General features: G+C 37.8%; 2 protein-coding genes across 2 annotated transcripts in view; one reads left to right on the top strand and one right to left on the bottom strand.

Annotated features, from left to right (window-relative positions):
- The window catches only part of SLC25A12 (solute carrier family 25 member 12), a 225,185-nt gene that overhangs the window by 31,397 nt on the left and 179,643 nt on the right, over nucleotides 1-14,145 (top strand). The window lies entirely within an intron of this gene.
- Nucleotides 1-14,145, bottom strand: part of HAT1 (histone acetyltransferase 1) — a 71,964-nt gene that overhangs the window by 15,188 nt on the left and 42,631 nt on the right. Inside the window, exons 5-8 of the mRNA XM_054477034.2 lie at nucleotides 10,779-10,958; nucleotides 10,388-10,509; nucleotides 9,783-9,887; nucleotides 9,347-9,453 (exon numbers count right to left, since the gene is read on the bottom strand). Of these exons, the coding sequence (XP_054333009.1) occupies nucleotides 9,347-9,453; nucleotides 9,783-9,887; nucleotides 10,388-10,509; nucleotides 10,779-10,958 (514 nt within the window). The remainder of the gene's footprint in view (nucleotides 1-9,346; nucleotides 9,454-9,782; nucleotides 9,888-10,387; nucleotides 10,510-10,778; nucleotides 10,959-14,145) is intronic.

Below are 14,145 nucleotides of genomic sequence, written 5' to 3'. Positions count from 1 at the left end.
ATTCAAACTTTACAAAAGGAAACATGGGAATCCACATTATTTAGAAATTGAACAACAAGCTTTTAAATAATCCATGGATCAAAAAAATCACAAGGAAAATTAAAACATTTTGAACTGAATGAAAATGAAAGCACAATTTCTAAAAACTTATGTGATGCAGCTACATCAATGCTTATATTTATATATAAATGTGTATTATGTGTAAATATTTAGGTATTTAAATGTCTATATTAGAAAAGAAAGGCCAGGCATGGTGGCTCACATCTGTAATCTCAGCACTTTGGGAGGTCAAAGTGGTCCAATCATTTGAGGCCAGGAGTTCAAGACGAGCCTGGCCAACAAAGCGAAGCCCTGTCTCTACCAAAAATACAAAAATGAGCTAGATGCAGTGGCCCATGCCTATAGTCCCAGCTGCTCAGGAGGCTGAGGCCTGAGAATTACTTGAGCCTGGGAGGTGGAGGTTCCACCACTGCCCTCCAGCCTGGGTGACAGAGCGAGACTCTGCCTAAAAGAAGAAAAGAAAAGAAAAAAGACATCAAATCAATATAACCTAAGATCAGTCTTAACTAGATAAGGAAGGGCAAATTAAACCCAAAGTAATAAGAAGCAATAATAATAATAGAGTAGAAATCAAAGAAAAAGAAAACAAAAATAGACAAGTTCACATAAACACAAAGTTGGGTTTTTGAAATGATCGATGAATTGACAAACCTTTAGTTAGAATGACTGAAAAAAAAAGAGAGAAAACAACATTTACCAAAATCAGGCATGAAAGAAGGGATATTCCTACCAACTTTACAGAAATTAGAAGAATTAAAAGGGAATATGCCATGAACTTTATGCCAACAAATGAGACAACTTAGATGAAATAGACAGCTTCTAGAAAGAAACAAATTACCAAAATGACTCAAAAAGTAAATGACTATGTGAACTGACTATAACAAAGACATTTAATTACCAACTAAAAATCTTCCCACAAAGACAAGTCTACAACCAGATGGCTTTACTGGTAAATTCCATGAAACACCTGAAGAAGACATAATGACGATCCTTCACAAACTATTCTAGAAAACAGAGGAAACAGGCCAGGCACAGTGGCTCACACCTGTAATCCCAGCACTTTGGGAGGCTGAGGCGGGCGGATCACCTGAGGTCAGGAGTTTGAGACCAGCCTGGCCAACATGGTGAAACCCCATCTCTACTAAAAATATAAAAATTAGCCATGCGTGGTGGTGCAGGCCTGCAGTCCCAGCTACTTGGGAGGCTGAGGCAGGAGAATCGCTTGAACCTGGGAGGCAGAGGTTGCAGTGAGCCAAGGTGGTACCACTGCACTCCTGCCTGGGCAACAGAGTGAGACTCCATCTCCATTAAAAAAGAAAATAGACGAAACACTTTCCAACTCATTCTATGAGGCCAGAGTTACCCTGACACTAAGGATCTAAGACAAAAAGTACAAATCAATATCCCTCATGAATGTAGATACAAATGTCCTCAACAAATATCAGCAAACCAAATCTGACAATATATAAAATGAATTACATACCAGAACTAAATGGGATTTATACCAGAAATGCAAAGTTGGTTTAACATCCAAAAAAAATCAATTAATGTAATATACCATGTTAACAAAATAAATGAGAAAAATTCAATACATGTAGAACAAAGCGTTTGACAAAATCCAACATCAATTCATGATAAAAACGCTCAATAATCAACAATCTAGAAATAGAAGGGAACTGCCTCAATTTCATAATTAACACATATGAAAGCTATAGCTAACATCATCCACAATGGTGAAAGACCAAATGCTTTCCCTCTAAAACTGGGAGCAAGGCATAGATGTCTGCTTTCACCATTTCCAGTCACCATTATATTGGAGTTCTCAGCTAAGCAATCGGGTAAGAAAAAGAAAGAAAATGCATCTGACTGCAAAGGAAGAAGTAAAAATATCTTTATTTACAGACAATGTGATCCTGTATGTGGAAAATTCTAACCAAAAAACTACTACAACTAATAAACAAGTTCAGCAAGGGTGCAGGATAGAAGATCAATATATAAAACCCAACTGTATTTCTACATACTAAAACAATCAATGATCCACAAACAAAATTAAGAAATTAAGAAAATAATCCCATTTCCAACAGCATCAAAAATATTTACAAATAAAGTTAACAAAAGTAGTGCAAAACTTGTATACTGAAAACAACATTGTTGAGAAAAGTTTTAAAAGATCTAACTAAATGGAGATTTTTTTTTTCTTTTTTTTCTTTTTTTTTTTTTTTTGAGACAGGGTCTCACTTACCCAGGCTGCAGTGCAGTGTACGATCTTGGCTCACTGCAGCCTCAACCTCCTGGGCTCAAGTAATCCTCCCACCTCAGCCTCCTGAGTAGCTGGGCCCACAGGTGCTTGCCACCATGCCTGGCTAAATTTTGTATTTTTGTAGAGACAGAGTTTCACCACATTGCCTAGGCTGCTCTCGAACTCCTGGGCTCAAGCGATCCACCTGCTGCGGCCTCCCAAAGTGCTGGGATTACAGGTGCAAGCCACCAAGCCTGGCCCAAGATATTTCATATTAATGGATTAGAGCAGTGGTCCCTAACCTTTTTGGTACCAGAAGTACCAAAAATCTCTAGCACCAGGGATTCTGTGGGAGGCAGTTTTTCCCTGGGGATGAGGGGAACAGACAAGGGATGGTTTCCAGATGAAACTGTTCTACCTCAGATCAGTCATCAGGCGTTAGTTAGATTCGACCTATATCCTTCACATGCGCAGTTCACAATGGGGTTTGTGCTCCTATGAGAATCTAATGCCACCACTGATCCGACAGGAGGTAGAGCTCAGGCAGTAATGCTTGTTCACCCATCATTTACCTCCTGCTGTGTGGCCCAGTCCTAATAGGCTCTGGGCCAGTACCAGTCCGTAGCCCAGGATTTTGAGACCCCTGGATTAGAGGATTCTGAATTGTTAAGATGGGAATTTTCTTCAAATTAATGACAGATTAAATGTAATCCCTCAATCTCTATCAAGACCCGAGACTTTTTTTTTTTGCAGAAATTGGTGAGCTTATGCTAAAATTTTTATGGAAATACAAGAGACATTATAAACAAAATAATTTTGAAAAAGAACAAAACTGGAGGACTTTCACTTCTGATTTCAAGACTCACATGTGGTTGAGGTGCTGCTTTGCCAGAGCCTCTGTACCTAAAGGAAGGAGAAAGGGAGGCCACAAAGGCTAAGCAAGGCAGTACAATATTCCCCAAGCAGATCAATGCACAGCTCCAAGTTGAAAAGCAGAAGGCCAGAGAAGACACAAGAAGAGAGTGGAGAATGGAGGCAAGTGACCCCAAAAAAGAAATCTCTAGCATCAGGCAAGAGATTGCCTGAGAATGAAGATGACTGACTGCCAACAAAAGTACAAAGGCATAGAACAGCTAATTGACATGAAGAACCCCAATTGGATGCCATAGATAACCAGAAAGGTCACACAACTGAATCTGGGCAGGCCAAAGGAGATTTCAAGAAAAGAAGACATTGAGAAGAGAAAGCAAAAGAGCATTACATGAAATTGCATTTAGCTGGGAAGACAGCAGGTGATTATCTGGAAATAGCAGGAGAAAGCCAAGAGGAAGAAAGAGAGGAAAGCAAAAGATGATTCATGTTTGTCAGGAAAGTGAATGCAGTCACTCTCCCTGGAGAAGTAAGCATGGACTATATAGGAGGAGATACCAGGAACTGGGCCATGCTGCCAAAACCTCTGCTGTGCCTTGCCCACTCTGTGCTGTCACCACTGCAGCAGCCCTTTACAGCTAGGAGACCCCACAGCTTGCTGCCTGTGGGGGTTGGGGAAGGACACCTGCTATAACTTTGTGTGTGCCAGGGCAGGTGCAGCTGCTCACACCTGTAATCCCTTGCTTTGGGAGGCTGAGGCAGGAGGACAGCTGGAGCCCTGGAGTTCAAGACCAGCCTGGGCAACATAGTAAGACCCCATCTCTACAGAAAATGCTTTAAAAATTAGCCAGGTATGGTGGCATGTCCCTGTAGTTCCAGCTACTTGGGAGGCCGAGGCAGGAGTTTTGCTTAAGCCCAGGAGTTCAAGGCGCAGTGAGCTATCACTCCACTGCACTCCAGCCTGGGTGACAGAGCAACACCCTGTCTCAAACACTACTCCTACCTCACCAAAAAAAAAAAAAACAAAAGAAAAACCCCAGAAAGATGCAGATAGCATTTCATATGTAACCATTTAAATGTTTTCTTAAAAACTGTTTTTAAGAGTTCAGGATCCTGGTGGGGGGCCTGGGAGGAGTGCCTTAGAAAGTAGGGTTTTGTCAAGTAGATTACACAGTAGGGGGTGGTTGTGCCAGGGGCTGAGCACTGATGAGTTTGCAACATGCAGCCCCTATGTGTGTTGCTTGGGTGCTCACTCAGAAAGGGGCTGCCCTTTGGGACCCTGTACTCCTGTGTCCTTGAGGGTCATGGCCCAAGCCCAGCCAGTCCACTATGAAGCCTCCATCTCTACCCTTCTTTGTCCCATTCTCACCTGCCTGGCCAGGGCTAGGACCCATTTTTAACCCTACACCATCGAGCATTTCAGGAGACTTCTGTTTACCTTGCAGCACACAGGCAAAATATGTTCCACAAATTCAACTTGTATATTTGACAGGTTAAACTTGACATTATCGTTTTAAAAATAAATAAATAAATAAAAAATATAAAGCTATATCAACCTAATCATGACGGTTTGGTAGTGGCATAAGGGTAGAAGTATAGATCATTAGAGAGTCCGGTAATAAACCTTCACATTTATGGTCAACTGATTTTCAAGAAAAGTACCAAGGCAATTCAATGAGGAAAGACACTCCGTTCAACAAATGGTGCCAGGACAGCTGGATATACACATGTAAGAAGATGAACAAGATACTTACCTCATATCATACACAACAATTTATTCAAAATGGACCAACGACCTCAATGGACGTCGGGTGTAGGGATGGAAACTGACTACAAACGGACATGAAGGATCTTTTCAGTGATGGAAATGTTCTAAAAACTCTACTAAGGACAAACGCTTAAACAAGTATCTCTTGTAAAACATTTTTTTGTTTGTTTTTGAGACAGAGTCTCGCTCTGTCGCCCAGGCTGGAGTGCAGTGGCGCGATCTTGGCTCACTCAAGCTCCACCTCCGGGTTTACACCATTCTCCTGCCTCAGCGTCCCAAGTAGCTGGGACTACAGGTGCCCACCATCACGCCCAGCTAATTTTTTTATTTTTAGTAGAGATGGGGTTTCACCGTGTTAGCCAAGACGGACTCAATCTCCTGACCTCATGATCTGCCCGCCTCGGCCTCCCAAAGTGCTGGGATTACAGGCGTGAGCCATGGCACCCGGCCACATTTTTTAAAGTACTAATAGATGAGGTACAAGCTTATCCAATGTCAGTTTTTCCAAGTCTATTTCTTTCTAAATTGGTTTAGAAAAACAACTGCATTGCAGCCAGGGGTGGCGGCTCATGCCTGTAATCCCAGCACTTTGGGAGGCCGAGGCTGGAGGGTCACAAGGTTAGGAGTTCGAGACCAGCCTGGCCAATATGGTGAAACCCCATCTCTACTAAAAATACAAAAGTTAGCCGGGTGTGGTGGCAGGCACCTGTAGTCCCAGCTACTTGGGAGGCTGAGGCAGGAGAATTGCTTGAACCTGGGAGGCAAAGGTTGCAGTGAACCAAGATTGTGCCACTGCACTCCAGCCTGGGGGACAGAGGGAGACTCTGTCTCAAAAAAAAAAAAAAAAAGAAAAAAGAAAAAGAACTGCATTGCTAATATTGATTTAAAGTAACATTTAGTGTATGTGTGTATGGCTGTGTGTGTGTATGTGTGTGTGAGTGTGTGTGTTGTTTTGAGACAGAGCCTCACTCTGTCACCAGGGTGGGGTGCAGTGGTAGGATCTCAGCTCACAGGTTCAAGTGATTCTCCTGCCTCAGCCTCCCGAGTAGCCAGGACTACAAGTGCATGCCACCACGCCTGGCTAATTTTTTGTATTTTTAGTAGAGACAGGGTTTCACCATGCTAGCCAGGATGGTCTCGATCTCTTGACCTCGTGATCCGCCTGCCTCAGCCTCCCAAAGTGTGTGTGCGTATTTTTTAAGACAGGGTCTCGCTCTGTCCCCCTAGCTGGAGTACAATGGCACAATCACAGCTCACTGCAGCCTTGACCTCCTGGGCTCTAACGATCCTCCCATCTCAGTCCCCCAAGTAGCTGGCTGGGACCATAGGTGTGTGCCACCATATCCAGCTAATTAAAAAAAACTTTTTTATAGAGATGGGAATCTCCCTATGTTGCCCAGGCTGGTCTTGAACCCCTGAGCTCAAGCAACCCTCCAGCTCAGCCTCCCAAACTTCTGGGATTACAGGCATGAGCCACTGTAACCAGCTGAGTGAAATTTTAAGTAACTTCTATACCCTCAGAAAAGTTTAGGAAATAGGTATCATAGGAAAATGAGTTACAGTTGAGAAAAACTACTCAGGCCACATTTCTACCTGAAATTTTCACAGAAGTCAAAAAACATGCAAAAAATTTCCAGTTTTAAATAAGCCATTACAGACTGATAATACTTTGTTTGCAGCTTAATACAAGGAACCAAGTCACCACTCAATCTTTAAGCCCTTTGAAAGTGCCAGTCTGAAATGAACTTAAAATGACACCCAATAATGTGTGACATCCTTCAATTCCTTTGTTTCTATGCTACAAAGATAAGCAACATACTTAAAGATAAAATTTTCTTGAATTTAAATCTACAATGATATGCAGGATCAAAAACTGAGTTTTTTCCAAATGTAATATATCATCTAGCAATCGTTTTTTTAAAGCTTCTCATATTAACGTACTATATTAGTGATAAAAAAATCATATTCTAAAGAAGGGAAATGAAATAACAGCACAATCACCTAAGTATAAACAATTCACATAATATTCTAAAAAGCTATATGGCACATCCCAGAACAATAAAGTACATTTAAAGGACAAATATAATTAGCTCTTAATATACTACTGATAGATAATAATACTGATATGTATTCCAGCCCAGAATCGATTTCTTTTGCCAAATGCAAATCCTTTCAGAAGTCCAGAGGAAACAGATCATTGATTCTATTTATAAAGTTATACAACTGAGATGTATTCAAATGCTGTACATCTTAAGAGAATGATATCTTCAAAAGGCAGATGGTATATAAGGAATTGTCTGCCAGTATTTTACCTTAAAATTGAGTGCAAAAAAATGAAAATGGGTGGCAATTATACCACAAACACTCATCCATTGGAAGTAAGATATAACTTAGGCCATCTACAGGAAGTTTCAATTATTATTAGATCTGGCTATCTGTCAAGTAAGCAAAAGGCCATCTCAATATAAAGAATATTCTGGGTTGCAAATGGAGATCCAGAGCCTGCAAAAGAACCACAAAGCTAAAAAAACACACACAATAATGGAGAAACAGGCAACTAAATGACAGAAGAGTAGAAAAATCTGCAGTTTCGTTTTTTAAGGACTGGGTATGGAAATCTAGGAGAAATAAATATCTTAATGAGAACAGCTGATAAGGCATTTTTAGTATTTTTAAATGCTGAGAAATGTTAATGCTGAAAATAAAGGCCAATACCCAGTTGTCAAATTCAGAAGTCCTTTAGCATGTTTAGTCTTTTCTTTTTAGAGACTTCAGTTTCTAATGAATACACCAATGAATAAAGGCTACCATTATTGATGACTCTTCACTGAGATTTAAGAAATAAAATTCTTTATCTGCTAATTGGTGCTAAGTATCAAGGACTTTATTGGTTGGAGTAGACAGAAGAAAGTGGTTAAGAGGCTTCAGAGAAACAACCCCTGCTGGCACATTACCCACTAGAGTAGACAAAGACTACTTATGTGAACTCCACATTAAAATCACCAAAAATGTCCCTTCATGTAGCAGCAAGTCTAAGCTCTATAAGTTAATAAAAGCTAAACAATTTTCTGCTCAACTAAAAGAAGTGACATAGTCTGTATTACGTTTCTACAATTTTATAAGTCACTAAGCTAGTGAAGTTGTCGCTTAAACAATTTATAACTTTTGTTATAAACGAAGTCTAGTAACTACTACTTTATCTCCTGAGTTTCCAACCCATTTAACAGTAGCAGGAAAGTCAGATGAAAAGATAATTCACCTCTATAAATGTGGAACTCCCTTTTAAAGACAACATGCTTTCCCTCCAGTTTATTATTCTACAGATCAATTCACTGTTCTGAAGCAACTTCAATTTTATTTACCTTGGATTACTAGTCTATATAAAGAAGGATGAAAGAATCTGCTTACTAGCCTATTTATGTGGTTGCCAGTCTTACAACCAGTTTTTTTTTTTGGGGGGTGGGGGTTGGGTGGGTGGGAGGTGGTGTCTTTAAACAAAATTCCCAAATAGCATTTTTTAACATGTTAATATTTTAGTGCATGTTAAATAGTATAGTTTGTAACAAAGATGTATCCAAATTCAAACTTGTAAGATTAATAAATTTTAATACCAATTTGCATGTAACTATCTGGTAAAGTATTTTTCAATAAAAGAAAAAGGTAACTTTCAGTTTCATCAGCAATTTTATGAACAACAAATTTGAAAGTTAGAAAATAACATAAATATTCCTTGGGCCACTTTGTTTTTTGGTGGATCACACTTTAACATATTATCATCTGAAACTCCATCTAATAATGCCTTCTCCTTTTAAAGAGTCAAGTCGAGTAAGTCGTCTTTCCTTCTCCTAAGCATTCTATTCATACTGCTACTTCTATGGCTAATCCATACTGAAAGACATTTCCAAAACAAATAGGCCTACATTTCACCTTATCTACTACGGTTGTGAAGGCATGCATTTTAGGAATACAAAACACACACTTTAGGAAATGTGTATTCTATTCAAGAAGTATTTACCTTGACTTTTTTTCTCAGTAAAGTTTAGAATATTCTGCCCCTACATGTAAATTAAAGCACAGGCTGCCTCTAAATAATGCAACTGTTTGCCAAATAAAGTGAACAAATAAGTTATACCATACTTTCAACGTATTTACGCCTGACCAAGACTTCCCCATATATATTCAGCTCATTATCTTCAATTTGTTCCATTAAGCACTTCACAGTTAGGGATGTAATCCAATCCCCACAAAGGCTTATGCTCTAAAACATAAACTTAAGCCATCTTTAGATGGCTTAAACACCCTAGGAAAATGTTGCTGTTTAAAATAGTTATTTCTGACAAAAATAAAATCAATCAGTAAGAAGACATTTTTAGAAAGGCTCTTTCAGTAACAAATCAAATTTTACATACCTGTAATATCAAGAACTGTAGGAAATTCAGTGTAGTATCTATGAACTGTTTCAAGAAGTTGAGCACCATGGCCTTGACCTTGAAATGGAGTCAAAATCAGCATCTGACTACAGTAAAGAAATTATTTTAAAATTAAAATATCATAACATGACCAGTTTGAAACCTGCAGATCACTATAGTATTACAAACACTTTAAAGTTTATGTGATCTTTTTTTTAATCCACCTTTGAGATACCCAAAAATTATCAAGATACTCAAAATTAGTTTAATCTTCTACAGTGTTTCAAAGGGAACAATGAAATAAATCAGTACATAGCCCATGAATAATAGTGATTTTTTTTTTAAACAAATCAACACCATTATAACAAGTATTGGAAACTTCAGCAGTTCCTTATTCTGAAATAAAAGACAAGGCACGTGTTATACTGCCAATTACCTTACACGTGGCCGGGTTTTGTCTGGGTACACATAGTAATTATAGACTGTCATGTAGCCTACGGTCGCAAAGAGCGTAGCTCCATCCTTATTATACTTCTCAAATCTGCAGATAAAACAGAAAGCCAAGCAGGTCAATTACAGTCGCGCTCCCATGCAGTGTCCATTTTCTTTTCCATTCTCTGACCGAATTTTCAGTGTCAGCAAGCTACTCTGTGAGGGCCCAATGGGTACACCTGCTATGTTCTGAATGTACAATTCACTTAATTGGTGTGCAGCAACTTGGATAAATCAGACCTCTTTACATCACTTCAGTGCACTTGCCTATTATAAAGATGAATAGGTGGCAAGTAAAAGAAAACACAGGCAAAGCTCATTTTACTGTTTAAGCCTACATTCAGGGCCCTAACGGACAACAGCATTTAATTCAGCTCTATTCTCAAGGTCTCCCAAAGCATAATGAAGGAAAACTCAAGCCTCATAAACAATAGTTTTTCTTTCCTGGGAAAAATATCATTATACTGTCCCAATAATTGGGCTGCCACAATTAAAATGCTGGCTTTGTGGAGGTAATAAGGTCTACTGTTGCTTTAGAACTGTACTTACACTAGAAAGTAGTGCCATCTTTCATCATCCACGTCAATAAAGCTAGCAGTTTCAATAAACCACATCAAAAAGGTCTGAAGCCTTTCATGATATTCTCGAAAGCCTCTACATGTCATGTCAGCCTAGGGAAAAAGCCAGGAAAAGTCAGGTGAAACTCATCACAAAGGTAAGTGAAAGTCTGCAGAACACAAAATTATCCTGTGGGAAAATGTTTAGAAGTCTCAGATTAAGATGTGAACACAGATACAGACATACACACAAAATAGATCTTTGTTTATAATGCTGATTAAAATTTGTTTACTGCAGTTAGAATAAATCACTGACAACAGAACTACATACAGGTTTCAGGCAAATAGAACTTTACTAAATAAATATTTAGATTTATCTTTACCTTATATATCTGAAAGGTAAAGTTTTCTCCTCCTGTTGGACTGAGAACTGAGTAGGTATGAAGTAAGGTTCCGAATGGCTTGAAATCAACTTCCTTTTCCAGTAAAGAAAGGAAATCATTCGTGTTTGTGCAAAATCCAGGTGGAATGATTTGTCTAATTTTGCCCTCAACATCATCTGCCTAAAGAATAAAGGATATAAAAAATTAATAACAAATTCGACTTTAAGTTGAATATGGTTTATTTCTTTAAAATTGACAAAACCAACACAAATTACAAAACTTTGGTTGAAAACTAAAGAAGTAAACACACAGTGAATTGGAAAAGGATGAGCTTCCTGGGCACAAACTGCAACACACAAAATTGAGATGAGCATAATATAAAAGTAAATAAGAGAAGGCAGGTAACCTGATACCAAGTACAATAATAAGGGCAATGCTATGGACATTTCCATTATGTAGAAACAGCTGACTATACCCCTTCATGACAGTCTGAACTGGCCAAGGCAAAAGGTTGCTTATTATTTTATATGTGTCAAAGAAATCATATTACCCAAGACATGAAAAGATCACCAGCAGTAGTGAGATGAGACTAGAGTCTGACCAAATGAATAGCAATCTCACAACTAGATGGGTCACAATTCCCTCATATGCCAAACTCAAACTAAGATGATAACTTAAAAATATACCTATTTAGGAAATAACATAAATTATATGAATGGATATATCATTCTTTCATCCTTAGAATGTGACACAATTCTTACAGACCTGGATTTGTGACAGTAAAAAAGAGACAAGACTGGACAACAAAACTAAACTCGGAGATTAAAATTACCCTTGTTAAACAACCTCTATCAATGTTATCAGCTGAGCAGACTTCATAATCCTTTTCAAAATCCCAAAAGACCACTTGATTGAATACATTTACTACTTCTCTTTAACCATGAATATTTGATGAAGTCTTACAATAAAGTATTGCTGCTTCTCACCAGGCAATAAAACTTAATGAATTGGTCTCAACTTAACAAAACCTTATCCCTCAATACAGTCCCTAAAAGCCTGACATTACATTCAACAAAATGAGCTTGTATTCTATTCAAACTTTTTCCTGAACAATGAGGCCAGGTTTTTACTTAATGGAGTTTGCCGTGAGTTCAGCTGTAATGTTTGTATTGTATCTATTTCCACAAGGACTGACACAAGAACACTTTGTGTTAACTTACTAAGCAGCTCTTTCATACCGTTTACATGCATGATGGGTATTAGTTCTAAACCAAGACCCTTGCTACTTAGCATTCAAAACAGGGAAATTAAGATGCTTAGGACAAAATACACTACAAAAGGCTAATACAACATGCTACTAATTCCTATCCTTTCAACCATCTTTTAACTAAGTAGAAGCAATGCACCTGCAGATGAATAGCACTTTATTATGATTCAGTTACATTTCAGGATAGAGAGCCAGTGATGACGTTTATCACAAACAAGTTTTATTTTCAATGCTCTGGTATCACCAACATTTATATATAATTTGTTTATAGGTATAAAAAAGACCTATTATTGAAAATATAGCTCTTCAGCATTTTGCCCAACAGTTTATTTCTAATATGTACATCAGTCCTTGCAACTCATTCACACTCTAGATCAAATAAACTGCATTTCATAGGACTGTTTTTGCTTAAAGTACTATTTGATAAATATTTTTCCTTGAAATTGCTAACGTGAAGAGGCCATTGTAAGCATATTTTATAGAATCAGTACAATTTCAACAACTATCAAGGAAACTGTCATAATGAGGGATAGCTGTAATAGGTGTGTTGTGTAGCAATTAAAATCCAAAGTAGTGATGAGTAAAACAGTATAGCATGTTAGTTAAGGTTTTTAAAAAGTCAAGAAAAACTACTTTTAAAAAGAGATTTATAATCTATCAGTTTAAAAATCACTTTAAGACTTTCATAGCATGTATAATTTTAACTTTTAAAAGCTTTCCTTATGTCCTGTCTTCTCAAGAAGGCATTGCAAATCACTTTACATATCTTGTGTCAAATCTACTTCAAAGACTTCTCAGAAACTCTAAGTTTCAAGTAGCACTTTTGGTGGCAGGCAGAGCAACCCGAAGGTTTGAGCCCAACAAAGTTGAAAAAGGGCTTTCAGCCTTCAAAGGATGCCTATTTCCTGTAATAAATATCTTCAAATAAAATATTTTGCTTTGTGTAAGTTTACATATTAGGAATTTTTACAGGGGAAAAGGGCAATTTTAAAGCAAGGAATCTTTATATAATTATATAAATATATATTTATAAATAGTTATGTATATAAATATGTATCTGATATACTTACATAAAATATACAACTTAAAACCAAATAGTTCTTCAACCTAGAATTTAGAACTTCACTTCACTAAAGGGAAAATGTCTGCATTTCTCTATTAAATGGATTCTGCTTTAAGAAAAAAAAAAATCCTGACTACCATGTCTTAGAGATCTGTACTCTTTTCTCAAATATATAACTTAGTTCAATTTAAAATATTCATCTTTCAGATTGGATTACTTATCAGATAATAAAATCAGCACAAGAGCAAAACCTCATTTAATCATTGTTAATTGAATAGAGTTAAAAATGAACAGAAACTTTTTAATTCCAATGTTTGTGGCTAAAAGTTTAGACTCTATTTCTGAAGATCACTGAAAAATTCCCTGTCTTCCAGAGCATTATTCTAAACTTCAACTAAAATTATATAGAAATACAGAAAGGGTAAGAAATTCAGCTGACTAGACACACCAGGGAACTAGAATTTCAAAAAATTTTTAAAAAAGAAACCAGGCTGGGCATGGTGGCTCATGCCTATAATCCCAGCACTTTGGGAGGCCAAAACACGCACATCACCTGAAGTCAGGAGTTTGAGACCAGCCTGGCCAACATGGTGAAACCCTGTCCCTAATAAAAATACAAAAGTAGCTGGGCGTGGTGGCGTGCACCTGTAATCCCAGCTACTTGGGAGGCTGAGGCAGGAGAATCGCTTGAACTTGGGAGGCGGAGGTTGCAGTGAGCCAAGACTGCGCCACTGCACTCCAGCCTGGGTGACAGGGTGAGACTCCGTCTCGAAAAAAGAAACCAGAATACAACCTGATATATTTAATTAACACAGACACCTCTTACAAATGGTTTCCTAACACTTGGCAATTTCTTTTTAAAAAAGAAAGTGCAAAAGTATTCTAGTTAGATATTCTGGTAGGTGGGTCATTATGAAATATTTTTAGATTGTATACAATTTAACTATGGTCATTTCAAGTTCCAGTGTTCTGTACTTTATTACACACGAACATGTTCATATGGAGCAATTTTTGCATTTCCTCATTATTGAATAAAG

The sequence above is a fragment of the Pongo pygmaeus genome, chromosome 11 (genome assembly GCF_028885625.2).
Source record: "Pongo pygmaeus isolate AG05252 chromosome 11, NHGRI_mPonPyg2-v2.0_pri, whole genome shotgun sequence".
In the NCBI taxonomy this organism is placed as follows: domain Eukaryota; kingdom Metazoa; phylum Chordata; class Mammalia; order Primates; family Hominidae; genus Pongo; species Pongo pygmaeus.
This window is presented reverse-complemented; position numbering and strand designations above follow the sequence as displayed.